We start from the raw sequence: 23,496 nt of genomic DNA, 5'->3' as shown, positions 1-23,496 counted from the left end.
TATCTATGTTCACAAACATTGACGACGATATCTTCATTTTAAGAAGTAAATGTAATGAAACCCGAGCGATCTAGATGTTGCGTTGAAATTTGAACGTAAAATTGATTACGTCGTAATCTCGATATAAATGATGCTCGTCGAAAATACCGGAAACAATTCGAGCATTTGTGTATGTATAACAATTAATAAAACTGACAGAGATGAAAATGTATCTTTTATAGAAAAACAAAATACATGAAATGTGACATACAAGCTGTGCCGAAACGACATACGTGTAAATTGATGTTTCCCACTCTCGGCTTTTCGTTCACCGCAGAAATATTATTGTGGCGATGTGTCTTTCAATCTTGCCGTCGCTCTCGTTTACAGCGCATACGTTCGATTTACATATCTGCTCGATATCATCGAACGCAGTCAACATAGCAGCAACCGAAGCAATTGCGACGCTCGATAATATCTACAATACGTCAAACAGGGCGTCGGACCATCGCGTCGCTCCGGATCGATCACACCGAATTTCGGAACAATAGTAAGTTTGCGTAATGGAAGTTACAATCGGTTCCCGCAATTTGCGAATCTCTCGTTTATTGTTAGATAAACTTTCGCGTCCATCTATCTTTCTTAGCGTACCGTATACAATGAGGAATCCTAGCGACAAATTATTCCGCTTCAAAATCGCGAAAATATCGACACTCCTTTAGCTCGTTTTAGTTGAAGTGTAATTCGAAATGCCGCTCAAGAGTTTGCGCCGTAGTAAGAGGATCGTGTGACGTTACATGAGCAAGTGAGTTTCGCGAACGAGCATCGTTTGCGACAGTCATTGAGATAACGAATCCTTTGTGGTCAGAATCATTTTACAACATCGCACGAGAAAGAGAGCAAGCTGTCACAATAGTTGCGCAGTTGCTGTGCTGCTTTCCCGCAGCATAATAAAAAATGCAACGAGAGACTGCAAATTTAAAAAGCGGAAGTCGAGAAATGGAATGATGCAGAAATTAATATATATTGAATATGATGAATATATTTACGCTATGAATAATTTCTCCAAAAAATTGAAACAAAGCTTTTTTATACATCAATTAATCTTAAATAAGTTTAATTTTAGTTTTAATGTTTTATAACACGCTCGTTAAAAATAAAATAGTAAAAAATCTAATAAATTATTGAAAATAATAGTAGAATAATTGAAAAAAATTTAAGATATGTACTTTTTTTACATTTCATCTTATGTGACTTACATCTGAATTTTGGTCACATTTATCGTGGTTTCTTAGATTGTTGGATGTCTGATCAAATTAGGATTCCGGCACATCCTGCGCTCGTTATTGAAGGTATCTCGTTTCGATTCTAGGGTCAAGAAGTCAGTCAATACTAGCAATAGCTGGGATCTATTGTAGTTAGGATGGTAACAAAATAATAGTAATGCACGTGCGCGCTGTACGTGTTCCTCCTAGCAATGTCATCTGGCAAACGACGAATGATAGTAATTGAGCAGTCCTATTTCACATGTCGTATGAAATTCAGCTTTATAATATACATAAATGATAAATAGAAAGTATAGAAGAAATTGCAATATAATTATAGTATAAAAGATTTTTATTTACTGATATTTATTTATTTGATTAAAAAATTAAAATAATTAATGTAAATTTTTCGGCAAATTATTATATACATTTAGAAAATAGCTAAATGTATTCTTTTTAAAATTCTATTATTTAAATAGAAATATTATTATGTGTTTAAATTATTTGAAATATAAAATAATTTTGAAATATATATATTGCATTAGGAGGTCTGCAAATAATACCGATTTAATGAATCATGAAACGAGGAAATGCAATATACAGGTTGCAGCGAAGATCTTTCTCAAGATTCTGCAGAAGTTTCTGATAGCCTACCAAGTGACAACTGCGAACTGCCAGACAATGCACGGGCCTCGCATATTTTGGAAATTCCAAAGACGAGAGTCGAGATGTTGCGCTATTTTAAGTGAATTAAAATTTGTCAGATTGTGAAATTATGAATTGTGAATTGTGAATTCTGGTTTGAGAAAACGGTTATTTTATTTTATATTATTATTACTATATATATACTATATTATATTATATTGTATTAAAAACAATATGTTTTGTTGTAAATGAAACACGACTATTAGAATTGCTTAAGTACAAACAAACTAAAAAACTTAATCAACGATCTGACAAATTTATATTATGCATTACGTAATTTAACGCATGAAATGTTATTGATACGTAGATATATTCATGTTATATTTACTCATATGCATCATTTGCAAGTAAAACAATCATTCATAATTTTTAATTCATAAATCACTGTATTAATAATTACTTGAGAATATCAATATTTATTTTTTTAATACAATACTAAAAATGTAGATGTTCATGCAAATCTCAGAAACAATGTAAAATGAATAGTTTATAATTAAAAGGATCTTGCAGATTAAACTAACTTCTATACTAAGTTCTGTATTAACAACAATTATAATATTTCTTGTTGTAGTCAATATATTGAGTTGGTGCTTAACTGCCGATAATTAGAATCGTCGACACTAAACGTCAGAAAATACAGTCACTAGTTTGAAACTTTCTTACTCTCTCGGTCGACACTGAGATAATTATATGACACAATTTACATAGAGAATATCTAATGCACTATAATCTCTTCTCCAAGCGCTATCATAATCGTTATGGAATGACAAATAAATCCCTTTGAATTATAATTCTCGCGTGTTACCAAGTTCAGAAGGGCGACAAAAAATTAATCTTGACTTCTCATTTCAATACACATCTGAATATATAGATATCTGAATATAAACATATAACATGTAAATATTATTATTTAAATTATGTCATTTAGATAAATTTTATTATTTTATTATATTTATAATTAAATATAATCTCAAAATTGCAATTCTACTTTAACGGAAAACGTAATTAAATTCATGAATATTTTAGCACATTTTTGAACAACATTTATGATTTATAATTTTTTATATTGAAATTGAATTTAAAGAGAATAATTTAACCGAAAATCACGAAAACGGATTTATTGTACATGAAGACAACACATAACAGATGATATACGTGTTAGTTGATTGAATTGTTATCAGTATTTCAGAGTTTAATTGCCCTTCCCCTCTCATTATATTTGTTCTCGCTCGAATATCACTTATGACTTTGTATGGCGGAGCTTATACATGCGCATATTACTTCGGCTTTTGCAAGATTTGGTTGAGAACCCATAATCACCGCTAGCTATTTTTGTGTATACACGAGGACTCGATAAACCCTGTCGACCCTGACTCAAATTCAAACAAGAGCCAGCTGTTGTTCATTGCTCAATCCGGCGCATTTCGAGATCCCGTATTAAAAGAGAGATCGATAAATTTTTATATATTAGCAAAAAAATTATTTATGAATTCTACGAATGATTAACTATTATACGTCGACTCTTTTAATTTAGCAACGAATTATATTGTATAAATAATATTTTATACAATTATATTTCTATAAATAGATATAGAATTGTTATAATTGACAAAAGAAATAGAATGGCTTCTGAATCCCCTGAATTTTGCACGCGTATGTAGCTCGAAATGGAGAGACATTTTTCGTCGAGCGGCTGCGAGCAGCTTCTCCGGTCGTACGTAGATACATCGATTCGTTATCGAGATATTGCTCTCGTGCAGCCACGGACAAGGAGAGCGGTTGAATTCGCGAAGATTTATGATTTCACCGAACGTTTGCCAATTTTTCCTTTTCTCGACTTTCTATCTAGGATCGTCTCGCGTCGGTACGTTCGAGAGTATATGAGCATAAAATGAGAAATCGTTTGCTGCATTATTTTTCTTGGCAAAAACTAACGACGCATAATAAAAAGAATATAAGCAGTTATTTTTAATTTATTGTAATTAAAATTTTTTCTATATTTATTGTCTCATCGATTATTTTATTAAATGTTGCTAGATAAAATAAAAATTAAATTCTTAATTTATAAAATTATCGCTGTATCGATTATTAGTAATTGAAAGAAACTTCATAATATATTTAAATTTCTTAAAAGTCAGCAACAAATAATAATTACATTTTATCGAGTTATGTCAATGAAAAAGATTACTCCAATTGAAGAAAAAAATAGATGTATGAAAATAAAGAAATTTTTTTCCATGTTTTTTCCATTTTACAGGACTTTGTTTTCTGTGATTCCTTTTGCAGGCCAGTCTAAGAAAATTTATTATCCTCTCGCGATATCCTTAGCCAACGAACCGAACTACCGGTGTGTATCAATCACTCCAACCCTCCCTTTTATCCTTGCAGAAAGTTCAGTTATATTCGAGGTACCAAGTTACATTCAACTTATACATATGAAACGAGATAGACCATACTAAACTTTCTTTAAGTTCTGCAATATAGAATGTAAAATAATGTATAATAGAAGATGTAATTTTGGTAAAATAATTATAATTCGATTCGTTATTATTTCTCGACAACATCAGCATTTTTGCAAAATACATCATAATCCATCATCAACTAAATAAATTATTTCAAATAAAATTTTTTTATCTTGTAATATTTATACTTTTATTATTATTACTTGACTTAAATAAGAAAAATTATTGTAACATATTGTGCAGAAATATTATATTTGAAATCGCGTCTGATATCTTCTATTTTGAAAAATAGAAAAATATTTGTCAATAAGTATCGTTATTTTTCGATGAGTTGTTTTATGGAATTTTCTTTGTTTAGTTTTACAATTGGAGTTATACTGTATCTTTCAATCTGATTTATGATAATTGCAGAACGATCCGTTTGTCGATAAAATTGTTTGTCTTTTCTCAATACAAGGTAAAGTTATACATTATGTATTGTCTTTAGAAATCTTTTGTTTTATATAGCAATTACTTATAATTATTATATAGTTAGCTATATTACAAAATTTCTTATTAAGAAATTAAATTGTTCCATGTCTATCATTTATTTCAAATTAATATGAAAATATATCTGCAAATTTTAATCTATTATTATAAAGTTATTGGACAAGATGGATTATTTATATATGATTTAATATTATATGAGTCTATATTATATTACCATAAAATAAATGAAAAATTTATAAGATAGCATATACCACATTTGACAAAATTCTGTAAGAGAGATACACGGATTGCATAATATAGTATATAATATTCATATTTTGGAGTCCATTCGTAATAACTTCTGATCGCCCTATTATATGTTCCATGCACGAAAAATAAGTCGCGTCTAACGCTCTTTACTTAACCACGATTTCGCTCGAAATGAAACGATGTTTGTTCAAAACATTTGCCTCGAGATACGAGAAAATCGCGGATCAAAGGTTTCCCTCGTTTAGAAAGAATTCGCCTTTCCAACACGCTCGCCTTTTTTCTTCGCATTATCGGCGAATGGTGCGCGGCAGTAAAGTGAAATCTGGCTAGCGTGTTCTTACCGCGGGCAATCTTGTAAAAGTTCCCTCGAAGCTCGAAAATCGATTTCTCGGAGAGATACGATGTACGTGAAGAGAATCGATTATTGATCATCGAGCCATCGCCGCAAAAGTGATTGCACTCACGATATTCCAGTCAGCGTTGCAAGCACGATGGTTTAACGCAAACCGCGATTGCCGGCTAAATTATTTATCTTCGACGATTAATTTAAATATTATAGCATCTCCGTAACCAAACACAAAACTCGCGAATAATTGCAAGTCATATTTCATTTTCCTTTACCATAAATATTTATTACGCGATCAAATAAAATATTCACAAATATTATTTATTGCAATTATTGACGAAATTATCCGTAATATTGAAAATATTTATCCCGTTTATCTTTACATTTAGATAAAGTTCTATTTGTCAAGTTCCTTTCCGCTTCAATTTTTATTTTTTTATTTTTCAAATTCAATTATTATGGCAAAAAATCACTTACCTTCCAAAACTCGAACGCAATCGGTGAGGTTTGGATACGGATCCGGGTAATTCGGGCTATAAAATTCCCTCTTCGTCATGTCTCCGACTTGAAACTTTTCGCAACTGTCCTGAATGTGTCTCATCTGACGTCGTGACACCGTGATGTCTTTCGCGATGGAGGTCGTCATCGGTGTCGTACTTTTCAAGTTCTCGCGCGAAAACGTCTCGGATAATAGTCGTGTCTCGGACGTCGCCACTATCTGCACACATTGTAAAGTCACATTTAAATTTATAACATCGTATTATGCTTAAAGTAATATACGGCATTTTCACAATTTATACGATATAGCATTTCAAAAAATAAAAAATTTGTGATATAGCGAAAGATCTTTGTTCCTTTATCAGTAATTTCGAAAGCTCTTTATTGTCGCGTGCATGTCGTGTTAATTTGAGTTGCGCAAGATTGAAAATTTATACGATCAATAGACTATAAGCTCTCTTAATACCGAGATATCAAACCGTTAATTAAACGGAAGCCCAATTCCGCTTTGGGCAATTGGTATTTCGACAATGCTAAATTATAGTTATCGCTCGAATTACGATATTGGAAGCGGCGCTGAATAATTACGACTATTATGTCGTTCCGATGAGAGATATCGCGTGAAGGAATCCATGTTATATAATCTGACACCGATATCTTACTATTTAATGTACCCATGATTATATTATAAGTTCAAATAGATTTATTTGATGCTTGCAAAGATTCATAAAATATTAAAAGTTTGCACGAATATCTTTATCGGTTCTTTCCACCTTCTATCTTAATTATCAGTGAAAGAATTCGAATAATTGATGCGATTATTGGCGCATTATTGGCACTTGTAATTTTACTTTAATCCAAAAATTCAAATTGTGAAATAGGAACACATATAAGAACATTATTGATCCAACATTATTCGGGATATTTGCAACCTTAATCGCGACCAAATTTTCGAATAATCGTTACTATCTATGAGATTGGGTACGAATTACGTTATGGGAGCTTTCAGGGACCGACGAAATCTTCGCGAGGTGATAGCCAACCGTCGATGACTGCAGGGACGACGACTCGATGGAAATCCGATTGGACGGATCCGTCTGGCTTATTTTGTCGCTCATGGACGAGATGGACGGGTTATAGGGTGCACTCTTCGCGTCCTCGATGTCATTGCTCCCAGGTGACTGCTGTATCCTCCTCCCATCTTCGTCTTCCTCGGACCTTTCGACCACCGTTCCCAGAAAACTCGGATCCGATCGAGTTCCGGGGTTCGATCTGTCTACGCTCCAAGGTGTAGTTTCCGGGAGCTTGCCATTCGAGGGTCTGCTTTCCCTCGCGGCATGTTCCAGACTCGAAGATGGCCAAGATCGTGGCGATGAGGATCGACTCGTTTTTCGGGCGCTATATGTGCTCCACCGCGGATCCTCAGCCTCTCCAGTAGACGCTCCAGTAACTAAAATAATAATATAATATCGAATAACAAATTGTTTTCAAAAGAAAATATTTTATTAGTTAGATAGATTGCCTTTTCAAGATACTCAAAGATCCTTAGATAAATCGTTAGATAAAAACTTTTATAAGAGATCTCTATGATTATTCTACAATTTAAGTGTTTTGAGACAGAATGATATGAAATAATTTACTAAAGATTTTATAAAATACCTATATTCTTCTAACAAATAAATGCAATATATACTGACGTTCATACTATTAATTAAAGATAATTTTTCATGTAATATTTTTTACATTATATCATAACTTTTTTAGGCGAGGACGAAGTAATACAATCCGTGCCGATTTCAATCACATTTAAATATCTATATTGGAAAAAGAAAGAGAGAGATGTATTATCTCCGAAAATAGAGTAACTCACATTTAACGCGATCAAATAAAGTAACGATACATAAGTGGAGCGCGCGAAAAGGTATGCCACTAAATAGCGTATTCGAATTTCATTCCTGAAAGCGTACGCGATAGGAACAATTCTCCAATACGCCTTTTTAATTTTCCGTCATTCACTTTTTTAACTTCAACATTCAGTAACTAACAAGATTTAACACGTACTGTCGATTAGACAATAGTATAGATAACTTAATTCGCAAAAGAATTCACTTTAATTTAATTTAATAAGCGTATCATTATTTATCTTCTTTTCTCAGGATGTTTATTTTTTTATTAAATTAAGTATTGCTTTTTTTACGCTGAAGATTGTCACAAAAAATATTAAATATAAATAACATTCTTTTTAGATCATTCAAAAAATTATTAAATGTCTTGATGTTTAATTCTATCTAATAAAAATGTATTAATTATATATATTTTGTTTTTTGAACAAAATGATTTTTATATCAAAAATACTAATTATATACTAAATATCATTGTCTAAGGATCTAAAAGTTATTCATTATTTACTTAATCTGAATAATACATTTTATATAAATTAAATTAATACAGTGAAATGAAATTCAGGTAGACATCTTTAACATAACTGTAACGTAAGAGTACTTAAAATAGTTCGCGTTATAATGGAATAATATCCTACACACACAGAAAAGAGACATTATATCGTATATTTTATGCTCCTTTTGTTAAGTGCGTATTGCATCTCGAATGCAATAACTTGGTATATACAATACTATTATACTACAATACTATATCTGCGGCACTCAAACAAAGGCATCTCAATAAGAGTTTAAAGTGTGCTTTGACGTTGATATACATATATGTATATGTATATAACATGACTTCTATCTTCGGAGTTCTTCTAAAGCGTGACAACCTCATGTACTGTACTATTCATTGTGTCTTGGCTAAGTTCTCTTATTTTACTAAAAAAGCTCTCGTTGTGTTTGACATTATAAGAGTTTTGCTCGCAAATTTTTAAGTCAATGTCTTACAGAATGTCTTTTCCCTTCATTCTATTTCAAGATGTGACAAGCTAAGTTTTTGCCCAGAGTGCTTTTATCCTGCACTTTGGTCTAAGGTACTCTTAAAACATCCTCAGAACAGTATATTTCGATACCAAAAGTAATAAGTTCAAAATACTGTTCTTTAAATAGAGTTAAATATAGCCAATATATTCTCGCGGTAATATGTTATTTGAATAAAATTATTAGTCTATTAATATTATAATTAATATATTGTTAGCGTATCGATCAAGGAGATAAATATTATTCTAGAAATATTAAAAAATTATAAAGACTCGCAAGTGATTTAAAAGAAAAAAAACAGAGGAATAAATATTTCCTATAATTATATTTCAACTCCTTTCGCAAATTTACTTTCCTTAAATGCACTCGATCTTTTTAAAGAAGAGTTCTTGTGCGCCAATTACTTCTTTGCGCAATTGCCTGAGGCTCATAAACATCTGGTTTTATGTATTTCGATGTTACTAGACTTGAAATTTCTAGATTCAGCTAGAAAGAAGCTGCACTATTCTTATCGAGAATAACCGCGCACCGATAAGATCAAAATTCATTCACTCCATTTACCGCCCTTTTTACGAAGAAGAGTATGTATACCAACTTCTACATTTTGCTGTTGGCCCAAGTAAAATTTATAAAATGGTGAAATTACGTAGCCTCGTGTTTTGCTCCCACGAATAAAGATGAAAAATTATAAAATAAAAATAAGTGTTTTAAATTTATTTTAAAAAGAAAATTCCTTTTATTTTGATCGGTTTTTAAAAATCAATCATAAATCGATATTTGTCATATTTATGTATTGAAAGACGATTTTAATTGATTCATAAATTGATTATTATGTTTAACGTTATATGAAGTATAAAGTTTATCACCAATGTACTGCAAGTTAATTTTAAGAGAAAAATAATTTTTTCTATACAATATTATATCAGAAGGATGTAGTTGTTCGACTTTTTTTTATGGAATGATTAAAAAAGTGTAATATGCTCGTCTTGTTTTCTATTCATAGATGAACATTATCATCGTGCAATGTGAAATTTCGGCAACCCAGTCACCGGGTTACACCGCTAAATTTCAAAAGCTTCCTGCAACGCCGTGTTTCAGAGGCGTCGAGTTTCTACGAGCAGCAACGACGGCGGAAATCTACATCCACCTGCAGCAAGTAAATCAGATCCTCGCCTGCTAAGCGTTCCGTTTTCTCTCTCGTGCTAGGCTGTCTGTCCTTCCATACTCCGGCAAACAATTTTGTAGCTTCTTGTTTTGCTCGCCTCGTTTTCTCGCGCTGCTTCCTCTTTCCTCGCACACGACAAGATTGCATGACATGCCTGCGATAATCTCTTTTTTACTCGAGACATTCATGACGCTGTTTATGCTATTACTTTTTCTTCAAGAAGTCTATTTTTCTCATTTCATCTAAAAAATGGTCGCATTGTTCACATCGCAAAACAAGCGATACTTTAGTGTTTGCTAATTATAGCATAATATTATTGACATGTAGTAAACTTAGATGATTATCGGTAATAAATATATTTTTTTCATTATTACTTATTAATCAATGTTATATATATAATTTCTTATTATTGCATATTATTTTAAATTTATTATTATCGAAAAAAGTATCCTGTTATATTTTTCTATTTATATATTAATTTCGCGATTTTACTGGACCTAAAATATGTATTAATATTTTCTAAAATAAACATTTTCTAAAATAAAAGTTGTTCAAACGAGTTAAAAAGAAAGTTTTCTGATAGCTGTTTATTTTATAATGTGCAACCTGTCTCAAGCGGTCTCTTCGGAATAGCATACTTGTGTAAGCCTGAATTCATTTCATGTAGAGTACAAATTCATTTGTGAGATTAAAAAATTTTTATAGCCTAACCGTCATCTGGTATACAAAGAAAATTTAATAAAATGTAGCAAAGAGATGGCAAAAAATATGCATACATGAAAACAACTGTACAATCATTAAATGCCAACAGCTATATAAAAATTGTACAATTAAAAATTAATCGAATAACAGCTATTTTCCATGAATATAAGCTTTAAAAAAATATTGTAAATTTACTACTTAATTCTGTTAATAATAATACAGTTGTTGATGCCGTTTTAAATCTGAAAAAAAATGAAAATAATAAAGTTAAATGTGTGCGCGATTCTGCAATGCAGTCATGCTTACGAGCTGTAATTGTTTACAGCTTTAATTCCTAAGGGCATTGCATCGATCGCGCAGAATTTATTTCTCATGTTATGGTTGCGGAAAGAAAGATACGTGATACACATAAAAGAAATACATCAAATGACGAATTGAAAATTTTCAAGTTTCGCGAACAACATCTAAAATTTTCGCTTCAGAGAGTCTGTACATAATATTATCAACATACATATAATTCACATGTATACCTCGTCAATCAGTACCATCTATATTCTATATTCTTTAAGATGTAATTCGTGTACGCGTACGTGCTTGCAAAAATAGATGATTTTAACTTTAACTAAAATTTCAAATACTTTTGTAAGTTTTTATAATGCAAAAAATAAATTACATATATATAATATTTAGTAAATATATATTTTTATAAAAGGAAAAATCAATTGCAAATTTGCTTATAATTTTATACTTTATGATTTTCGTACGAATTAAAATTATAATATTTTTCGATAAAATTTTAAGGACGTTATAAAATTGCTGATTATTCGATACGCATTGGACTTGTGTAGAGATTTCTAGCGAATCGCTATATTTAAACGCATTTGTAATATATATTTCGAGAAATGGGATGTACATTTCGATGAAATATGATGAATATAAAGGATATCTCGCGGTTTTATCATCTTGAGTAGCTAAGTATGTCGCGTTTGCGTGTATTTCTGTCTAAAGGAGGCACGAAGCCTCCAAAATACTGTTACGCTATAGTACACACGAGAGATGTGCTCTCGTATAAATATATAATATCGTTATACGTCTGTGCGTCTCTTGGAGAACATGCATATATATGTGATACATATACATATATGTGTATACATACACACACACGCGCGCGCGCGCGCGCGTGTGTGTGTGTATGTATGTATGTATGTATGTATGTATTTACAGTGGAGGTCGCGTGCATTGGCAAATACCATTACTCTCGTATAGCACCTATAACTCTACATATGTATTCAGGGAAACCTACGAAGAATTCCATTTTCCTCGTTTCCAGTCACGGATCCCTTTGGATATTATTTTCGCAAAAACGAGAGACATGACGCAACGCCCAAACGCTTCGAATTGAAAGCGCGATAACAGCAGGTACATCTTTATGTTTATGATCAAAAGATAGAATCTTGTAGATCGATTTTTATTTAAAAAAGTAGCAGAATATACAAAGTAACAGAGTGCATATTGTTTTTGCGAAATCGATATAGCATGGGCTAGAAATTGTATTATATCTGAAAAGCTTCTTCGAAGAAAAAGAAGAAAAGAAATCAATTCTCTCGCAGTAAATTTCTTTCAGATAAAGAAAAATTTACTTTTTTTTTTAAAAGAGAAGACACTTTACATATCTTTTATTTTTTAATCTTGATATAGACTTCATGTCATCGTATGAAATAAATATGACTTTATCTCGCGTACGCTGTTTGTAATTTCGCTATATCATCGATAATTCTACGAGATAATATCTAACTAGGTTCGCGTCTATTAAATTGACTTTCTATTAAAAGGAACGTCCTTCGTCCCGAAGGGGATCGTTGACATAAAATTGTGCTCATACGGTCGATGGCTCATCGAGCTCATCGACCCGTATTTCTGCTTCACGTTTACCGTAAAATGAGATCACTCGATGCGGGTCCTTTGTCCTATAATAAAGTTAGCGTTTGTTTGTTGTCGACGATCCAAAAAACACATTGTACGATTCTCTGATTGATCTCATGATTTCTGCTTTCTTTTTGATTTTTCTGATTTCTTTCACAAAAACTTCTTTTCTCTCTTTTCTATAAAACTTTGTGTCATTTTTAACAATCTCTTCTTCAGCCTTGTTTTAACTTTATATTCTTGAGTTTCTTTGCGAAGAATAAAAAATTCAAGTTCAATGAACAAGTTAACGAGTCACTTTAGTCAATTGTGCAGATATTTTTTGATCACTTAAGGAAACTCACCGAAGACGAGAATTACTATAACGATACGCTTTGGCGATGATGCTCTTCCCTCTAGATTTATTGCACGACGCCGGAAGTTAGTTACAATGCTTCGAAAAAGACAGCATGCTATGCTATATATTTTACTTTTTGTTGAGTAGCAAAAAGCATTTCGCCGAGTGGCCCATGAAAGAGATCCATTAGTAAGAAAAAAAAGAAAAAGGATGACGACACAGTGCATAACAAGTGTAAACATTATTTCACGAAGTTACAAAGAGTCGATATTAAGTATACATGCAAGATTTATGTACTTGAAAATGGCACGAAAAATAAATAGGAAATTGGGAAATTATTTTCATTAACACGTAGTTAAATGAGCTTTTTTGCTTTACATTTCATTAATAACTTATATTACATGTGTAGTTATCTCAAATCACATACATTTTCGGAAATCCTTCGATAAATAGCAAAGTTTTTTTGTTTATGGTTGTCATTTTCGTGTTTTACGTCCATTCTATCATAAATGCCACACGTACGAATCAGATTTATTGTTGCTCTCTTCTTCCTTGAAGTTTCTAACAACTCTTTTCGATATAAGACACATTTCATCAACGACTCGTATGTGCTCAATCGCTTTTAAAATCTATCTTGGCAAAACAGCAATGACAGTGGTCATTTTATACTTCAATTTCATTGCTTCTATTGGAAAAGTTCGTGTATTTCCGACACATTTGTACCAGCATTTATGGTGCCGAAGAAAAATAACTTTAAACTTAAATATTGTATGCAATATATATTTTACAATACTGCAAAATATTTCTAAATTTAGAAACTTTCAAGATTCTTTCTACTTTTTTTTATTTTTACAAAATATTAAATGTGTAATTATTTCAAAATATTATTTTTCCAATAAGGAAACTGCAAATATATTAGAAGCATTTATAAATATATTATTTACATTACTTAAAATACTTATATATAGATATTTTTTAAGTGTATTAATATTATTATATTTCTCTTTATGTAAGATGTAGAATCTTCTTAGAAAAAAATTCTGTATGACTAATGTATAAATATTATAGCACCATAAGTAAATAAATTTGAAATTATTTAAACCAACTAAATTCTTACGAGTCGATTATGATCGATCAATAATTCAGTGACCAATTCTCATAAAGTTACAAAAGTAATATTGACCAGAATTTATATAGTGCCATGTAATAAGAATAACGTCGGTTCTTCGGAACAGCGATATTTCCTTGGACGATATTTCCTCCCGCGATATTTTCCTTGGGCATCGAATGCGATTCTTCATCCAATCCCAATTCCCCAAGCTTCACTTCTTTTATCAACGCAGTGCGCCATCGGCGTACTGGCTAGTCGATCAGTCCGTCTGACCGGTTCACAAACTGGTCTCTATCACTAAATCACTTACTAAATAAATCTTTCCTGAATTCTCGCGGTACGCGACACAATGAAAGTACAGTAGTAACGTGCGAACGATGCGGATTTACGACCAGGTGATACAACGCCCTATCTTGTTTTCAATAAGATTCATTCATGCGATGCTTTTTACGATTTTCCAAAAAATTCAAAATGTATGTATACAAAATATATTACTTTTAACTATAAAATGAAAAAAATGCTGTTGTGTATTTTATAGATTTTAATAAAGATTTCGATTGTACATATATTGTTCAAAATTCTAATATTTTGTGGGAAATATATAACTTGTTTTATTATACCACGCATTTAATTGTGTATTTAATGCGTAATCTAATGTTTTTATATGCACAGAATGTCATGTAACACTTTGCGATTTTTTTATAAATTATGCCAATTTAATAATCCATATAATTTAATTCTTCCACACAGTACTTGTTTTACATAGCTATGACGGAATACATTATTGTTAAATACAATTTAAACGATTTTCAAGTTTTCATGAGATAAGAGATTCGAATAAGGAGTTTTTATCAATTTTCCACGTTTATCCGCGTATTTTAGTCTCGATGAATGAACAGAATATATTTTAAAATTATCGCATATTTTCGCTCCTAGTCGCATTAATGATTGAACATCTATTACTTAGTAAATTCAATGAAGAGCTCGAAGAGCTGTCAATAATGTACGACATTACGTTGCTTATAAAATTTAAAATTCTGCGAAAATACGCTGCAATGAATTTCTAAAAAATACTTGACTTTAAAAATAATTAGACTATGACTATACTGCAACGCTATGGAACGTAATAAAAAATAAATAATTGCTAACAAACATTTTTTCGACGGAAAGAAACAATCAGAAAATATTTGTCTTAGGAATCATTTTTTCTCGTCATTTTTTATTTGTATCAATCTTGTCTAATTTTTTCTATATATCTTCTCTTACAAAATAGAAATATCTAATAAATACAACGTTATTTTTATTTCTATATTTATTGTGTTTTATTTCTATATTTATGTATTATATATATGTATTATGTTTTTATACTTCACCTATACGTAATTCTCTGCACTGAAATGAAATAAAATAATAAAAGATAGAACATATATATGTATAATAGGATTAATTTTTATTCAGTCAAAAAAATTATATTTAGTACTTATGTATTTTTAAATATAAAGAAAGAAAGTTATAAACACACAGTTGCTATCGCGTTGTTATTTTTAGCTAGCTGTATGACGGTCTGCTTCGAACATGTAATCCGTGGAACGTTATTTTTTCATGTAATCGCACGATTGCAAGATGAGCGCCGAGTGTGCTTAATACCGGGTAAAATAACGCATACGGCGAATTTACGTGGATATTCGAGAATCGAAATACATCTCCCGCGTTTCCATTTCGAGTTTCGCGTAGCCGAATCTCGTATTTTTCTCGTCCAGAATGAACGATGCACGCGGGAATCCGTAAACACGCCGGAAATCGACGTCCAGTGTAAGCAAGTGGGAGGACATTTCCGTTAAGACCGCGGGCTCGAAGCCAGTATCCGCCAACAAAAGGATTGCAGCCTTCGATCTTTTTTCAATCTGCTTTATTCGAGCATTTGAGTTTCAGTGTTTTTCTTGGTATTATCAATCTCTTTCATAGAGCGGTATTGTTACCACTTCATGTATGCGAGCTGATATCATTTAAAAAATGTAATATCAGTATAATATACACACACACACACACACACACACACACACACACACACACACACACACATATACAGGGTGAGTCAAAAGTATGTTTTAAAAATTTGTGAGCGTGTTCCTGGATAAAAAGGAAGAACAAATGTTCATATGAACATATAGTCGCAAATGCTTTGTTGTCGAGATAATGGACATAAATCAGCAGTATCAAATAATGCTTTATTTGAACGTTTACAATTTTGTTATTGTTGTTTGTTTTTTTTTGTTTGTTTTTTTTTTTTTGGTTGGTAGTGTGGTTTGGTTTGGTTTTGGTCATGCGGACGTCGTGCTCAAGCATGTGTTGAAAATGATGGAGGACATGTAGAACATCTCTTATAAACAACAATAACAAAATTGTAAACGTTCAAATAAAGCATTATTTGATACTGCTGATTTATGTCCATTATCTCGACAACAAAGCATTTGCGACTATATGTTCATATGAACATTTGTTCTTCCTTTTTATCCAGGAACACGCTCACAAATTTTTAAAACATACTTTTGACTCACCCTGTATATATATATATATATATATATATATACATATATATTATATATTGATATATATAATTGATATTTACTTTACCGTATATTTTTTCAGGTATAAAATAAATGGAAACATGGAAACTATTTTACGTTGGGAAATTTCGATTTTATGTTTTTCACTATAAGAGGATATTGGAAATAAATTCAAAGTCATATTTTTTTTACAAATGCGATCAATATTTCTTGTGTATTTGATATGCGAGTATAACTAATACACAAGAAATATTGATCGCATTTGTAATAAAATACTAGAAACATAACTCAGAACCTATATGAGCATTTTATATGTATACTTATAAGAAATTATAATTACTTAAATAATATCACAATAAAATCGCGCGTAGTCCTTTCTATTCCCATGTAAATAGGATATTTTTTCTTTTATCAATTTTTTTATCAATGCAAAAATATTTCTACGAAAATTTGACCAGATTTTAATTAACAATTTTATATTAATAAATTTTTTTGAAATACATGTCTCATGCTATTATATATATTTTAGTCTTATATTTCGAGTTTTCTGTGTTGCATTTTTAAAAATATATTATATGAGATATTACAGATATCAAAAGACTTTACCATCTATTTCCTCTTTTCAACTTTGATTTTACAACGATACAAAAGGAATGCTTTATTTCTGAATTTAAATAATAGGATGTTACTTTTTTTATCATTTGTGAGAGCGATTCTTTCTCTTCTTATCTCGCATTCTCTTTTTCTTCTTTTCAAACATTTTAAGCTCATCGTTTGTACAAAGTCGATGACAGATATAGGTCAATAATTTTAATCCCGGTTCAATTGTGTTTACAAGAAATTTAAATTATTGTTTGTTGTCTTTTTCTTTCGCATGAACGCCGGAGCATTTCAGGAATCTGTTAGAGAAAAATTATGGCCGCTTTTCTATAGCGAATGTGTCGACGATCACTCGCTTTAAGATAAAAAACATCCAGTAAAAAATGAACGCAACATTCTCGAATATTTTTACGAATTCGTTTTCATAAAATACGAGGTATGCCGCTTTAATTTTTTTTTAACATAATTTTTGGATAGTTCAAGAATTAAATATAACAGATTTACTGTCAAATATATTTTATACTAACTAAATTATTATAAAGATTTACAATACAATTCTGTTCAAAAATTTTATTCTAATTAAATTTCCAGTATATATCTTATTTTGAGGATGTATTAAAAAATATTCTTATTCTTATTTTTATAATTTTGGTATTCTAAAAAATATAGAAAAAAAATGAGGAAACTGGCAAAAAATCTATTTTTAAAAAAGGCATGTTAAATCTATATTCGTTAATATTGTTGCCTCTTTCCTAGAATGTTGATTGGTTCGGTGCTGTGTATTACCTTATATCAATAAAAATCTACCATGGCTGAGCGGCGCATTCTCATTCGGTGTTATTCTTTCTAAAAGATAAAATAACTTTGGATATAATATAAATTGTTTGTAGCAACCAATGCATCAGTTTTAATGGATGGATTACGCACCAGTAACTTATATTGTCGCAAACTTTTCTCGAGAAAAGGGAAATGAAAAGAAACTGTACACACAAGGGGGAAAGAAACTTTTCAAGTGACCGAAAGTTCTCGCATACGAGGAAGTGTAAACGCGACAAAATCCTCGCACCATCGGGACGGAATATATAACAGGAATATGTGAGTTTACCACTTTTCTCTGCTCTGTGAAACGCTTTAAACTTGTAGCGAGCCTTTCAGCGAAGAAAGCACAATTCACGCTACCCTCTATGTTGTATTGCAGGTACGTCGTCTCGATTGAGTTTTCGCAGTTAACGGTGCATTTATTTTTTCCTAAGGTATTCCTAGAAGTATTTTCTCTGCTGTATTCTCCTTCCTTACTTTGGAGCTTCTTCCTAAATTGTAACTTTCCCATGAAGCAGATTATAAATAAAGATAATACGCTTCTCTTGTACATTTAAATTTCGTTTTTTTTCCGTCGTTTTTTGGCGCATTTCAACTGGAAAAGTAATTTCCTTACGATTGTAGCACTTCTTGAAATTGTAACAAACAAAGAGAGACAATATAATTGTAGAAAAATGAAACGAAATTATTTTATACATATATAAATGTAATAGACATGCAAAAATTAAATTTTATGAGAAAAATACTCTATATTTTTCTCGTATCAAAAATGAATGTAATATGTCAATAATGTAATATATCAATGAATATAATTAAAATAATTAATATCGTTAATAAGTTAATATTCAGCTCAAAGACGTTGATTATTTTCTTAAAAATTATAATAATTTACATATATTATAAAACTATAATTGATAAGAATATGAATCAAACGACAAATTATAGATAAAGCCATGATTATTTCTCAAATCATAATTAACTATAAATATCACTCAATAATATAGCATTTTATAATATAGCATTACGCACAATGTACACTTTGTTATGTAATGTACTATATGTAATTGTAGAAATTCCTAATTAACTCTGTTATACCCAGTCACGCTTTTATCGTTAATCTCTCATTACTATTATATTCATTCAGTATAATGTAGAACGTACATTGTACTTTTATTACACTTTGCGTGTTGATTGAAATAAAATAATGCTTTTAATGCGTGAAATGTCACACATGAAATAATTAAATGATGATGTTCAATTAATTAATACATTATAATAATTACAAATTATCATATGATACACAGGACACACATTTTCTGCTTAAAATACTGCACTCGAAGATAACTTATTGCAAATTATATTTATCTATTGTATAAAAGATAATTAAGTTAATTTGCAGCAGCTTTTAAACTAATTATATCGCATTAATTTTTGTCATATGAAATATTAAAGAATTTATTTACTCTTATGATGCACATCATGATATACTGTCATATATTTAATAAAATCTCGGTTATATTTATTTTATCTTCTAAGAGCATTTATCCTTTTTTCAAATTAAAATTGATTCACTTTTCTTTTTTTCCTCTAGTTTATAATTTATGCGATAACATTGCCTTTTTCTTTGAACGTTACGAATGTAAAGTTCATTCAGGAGGATTACCTGAAACTTAGAATAAGTGCAGTAATGCGACCATCTCAAATGTCGTAAATGCAGAAACTAGAGTGTAATCGAGAAATTCCGAGAATTACATCAGTGGAACTTATCGCGAAAAAGCGGTGAGACCAATGCACACTAATCAGATATGTCCCACGTCGAAATTACATTCTACTATCGCCCGGGGGAAATTTCTTTTCTATAGAATAGAGCATGTAAGCCGCGCCCGCGCGCGATTCCCGCGAGGGAGTACTTGGAACTTAAAGTATTCCCGTTGCATGCAGAGAAAGTTTACTGCATCGTGGCTAATGCGACAGATGCATATGCGACACAGTGAGTTTCTTGGCGCGGATTACAGGCAAAACTGCGAACGTTTCGCAGTTAACAATGTGGTTACTCTATGGGCCCATCTTGCGTTTTTGTTGCTATAAAACACGTTACTTTGCCAGGCCAAACATAGGCGGTATGCGTGGTTTTACTAATTCATCGTCGTTACGGTGGTCGCTTCTTACGCAGCATCATTAATCAACGGTCTTACGCTTAATGAAGCGGACTACGCTCTGCTTTTAAGATAATTAATACATCGCGTGATTGTTTCTTATGTATTACGCACAAACCATCCGACTATATACATTTTAGAGAGTATATGCTTTCAGAATAAATTTGTTACCGAACTTCTTAGCTGATGGAGAATTTCTGATTTATGTTATTTCAAAAATTGACAGTAGAGAGTTTGTAAATATATTAGGGATAATTACAAAATAATATATACATTAATTATAAAATAGTACCAAAATAAATAATTATTTAAAATAGTACGTTTTATATTTATGTTTAATATTAATATGATTATCGATCCCTTAATATTTTGAATAATATTTTCAATTAAACATATTAAGTTTCAAAATATGTTTTTATAATTTCTTTTCATAGCAGATGATAAACTGTTTATAAAATATTTCCCGAAAAATAAATATTTTTAAAGCTATAATTGAGCGATATTTAAATCAGAATATTGTGTATGTTTTTTGCTTTATTTTCTTTATTTTCATATCTTTCTTGCATATCGTGTTTATTAATATATAATAATTAATGTAATAATATAATAATATTTTAAAATTATTATATATATACAAGAAATTAAAATAATATATTTCATAAAATGTTACGCATTATTTTTTTAATTGTTTCTATAATTATTTCTGTGAAGAATATTATCGATATAAAATATTATCCAACATAATTTGAATATTTTTTTTGTAAATTGTATGCATATTAATAACATAAAACTCCTAATCATTTAGCATTGTTACAACACATCAATAAGAAAGTATTATTTAAGATAAAATATTAGAACGTTTACTCTTAAAAAGGATTCGTTAAAACAAAAGATTTGCAAAAAGAGAAGTAAGAACACTTTACAATAGAAATTAAATAAATTTTGTTGCACGAAAAAAAGATGCATTAGCAAAATAAGTTCACAAATTAGCAGTGAGAAAATGCTTTTAACATGACGTTTGATTTTTCTTTTTCTATTCTCGTCGGTTCCGTATAAATACGTGCATTGTACCCGCGGATTTAATCACTTAATCCTGGCTCTCACAATCGTGCGGATTTACAGAAGTGCGTACATAATGAGGAGAAATGCCGGTATTTGATTGAGCAATTAGAATTAGTAATTCTATATGAAAAGGAGAATTATCTGGTGAATGCATTATATTCATTCGTATTCGAAATTACATGAACTCAAAGTTATGTGTTGTGTTTAATAACTATATTTTTCCAGAAATCTATAAATAAATATTGATAAAAGTAAAATCTATGCTTGTCCTCATTATAAGATAGCTTGAAACACAATACTAAGAGGAATAATAATAAGTAATCATAATAAGCAATTATTTAAAAAAAAATATTTAGAATAGTATAATATATATTATAATATATATTATATATATAATAATATATATTATAATACATTTATATTATAATAAAATAATGTATATACATGATCATGTAACCATGCTTAAACTTTCTGCTTTTGCTTTTTGGAAATTTTTTAACAACATTCTATTTGATGAATCTAGCGTTAAGACTTCTCACTACAAAATTCATAATAATATCATTTATTTCATACTTCATCAATTATGTATTGAATCATTGATTTCTGGATTGAAACAAATCTATCCTTATATAAAAAAGTAATAACGCACCGATAACTATCTGAGATGCATATCATCCGTTGAGACGGAATGCGTCCATTAAAACTTTTACTATATCCACGATATGCAATCATACGAGGAAAAAATTTATATGAAGGAAACTCTGGAGATCAATACACAGTCGCGATAAAATAGCATAAAAACGACCTGTGGAGCTGTGCGTTGCACTGTTACCATTTGTTGTGGCAAATTTTACACTGACAAATAAATATCACTGCGTAACCTGTATTTATTTTAAAAGTCTATTTAGATGGAACGATTTTTTATAAGATACTGTTACGATGTCATTTAGATATTGTATCAAAATTGTATGTCATATTTTTTTTTAAATGGTCATATTTACATATAAATAAATTATAGAATTTAAATATCATTTACATATTTCATATAAAAAATGTGAAAAAACGATATTATAAAAAGCACATCTTAACGCAATCAATTCCGATTTGAAATATAAAAATCTAACAATATCGCGAAACAATTAACTAAATAATAAGTTAAAAGTATATACTTAACTTAGCCATTATTGAATGTCAATTAATAACAAAAATGACGAATCTTTGCATAATCCTGCGTACTTGCGACTGACATACTGGTATCGCAAACGCGCGTCTGCAATTATGTCAATTGCAGTGTGCCAGTGTTTGCTTATCAAAATTATGGTAATGTCGCGCGGCAGTTGCGGCTGTGTTTTGGGTAGGTCGCAATTATTTAGCACGAAATGTGTTTTGCGACCGTGGCAAACGTACTAATGCACGGCTAATATGTAACAAGTACGATCATTAGGGAAACTTGTTCGCATCAGAAAAAGAGCATTGCGTATTGTCACTTGTTCGTAAAACGTTGTGTCAATCATTCTTGACACACAGTGATACGTTTCGATCTGAATGTTAGATACTATGAAATGCAGATCTCCGGATAAGCGACGTATTTTTTTGCGCGGTTTTGCTGTTGGAATTTCAGTATTTTTTCATGCAATGGATCTCTATTTCTCCAATAACAGTGTATCGTTACATTTATATTGTTGTATGTTATCTTGTTGAATTTTCATATAAATAAACAAACAAGACTATATATACTCGTATTTTATAATGATACGCATAATACAATTGTATAAAGATGCATTATGGGAAAAATGAGGTTTTGATCGAATACAGATTGGAAGTAAAATATGTAAAACTTAAAACGCGCTAACGCGAAGAAAATGATTGCCAATTAACGCTGATACGACTGTACATTTACTAGCAGATTATAACAACAGATGCATAGAAATTAATAAATACTGCAATACATATTAATTGATCATTAATAATTCATGTAAATCTTATCCACAACAATTGTAAAAATTATACCAAAATATAATCGAAAATAACCTCTAATTAAAATTATTATATAACAATTAATAATTCGCGGTGAGAGACAATTTGATATTCTGTATTGTGTTTAAAACGGATTAATTTAATTTAGCCACAGTGA

The 23,496-nt window shown here is 30.5% G+C and overlaps 1 protein-coding gene across 7 annotated transcripts in view; it reads right to left on the bottom strand.

The window, feature by feature from the left end:
* Neto (Neuropilin and tolloid-like) overlaps positions 1-23,496 on the bottom strand; it is a 110,684-nt gene that overhangs the window by 38,741 nt on the left and 48,447 nt on the right. For all 7 annotated transcript variants that reach the window (XM_083106623.1, XM_083106628.1, XM_083106625.1 and 4 more), the window contains 2 exons: positions 6,986-7,443; positions 5,973-6,213 (listed from right to left, as the gene is read on the bottom strand). In XM_083106623.1, coding sequence (XP_082962749.1) covers positions 5,973-6,213; positions 6,986-7,443 — 699 coding nt within the window. The remainder of the gene's footprint in view (positions 1-5,972; positions 6,214-6,985; positions 7,444-23,496) is intronic.

Source organism: Camponotus vicinus, unplaced genomic scaffold, assembly GCF_025532165.1.
Source record: "Camponotus vicinus isolate PSW18456_S1 unplaced genomic scaffold, iyCamVici1.0 SCAF_8, whole genome shotgun sequence".
In the NCBI taxonomy this organism is placed as follows: Eukaryota; Metazoa; Arthropoda; class Insecta; order Hymenoptera; family Formicidae; genus Camponotus; species Camponotus vicinus.
The sequence above is the reverse complement of the archived record's forward strand: the minus strand, read 5'-3'. Positions and strand labels throughout refer to the sequence as shown.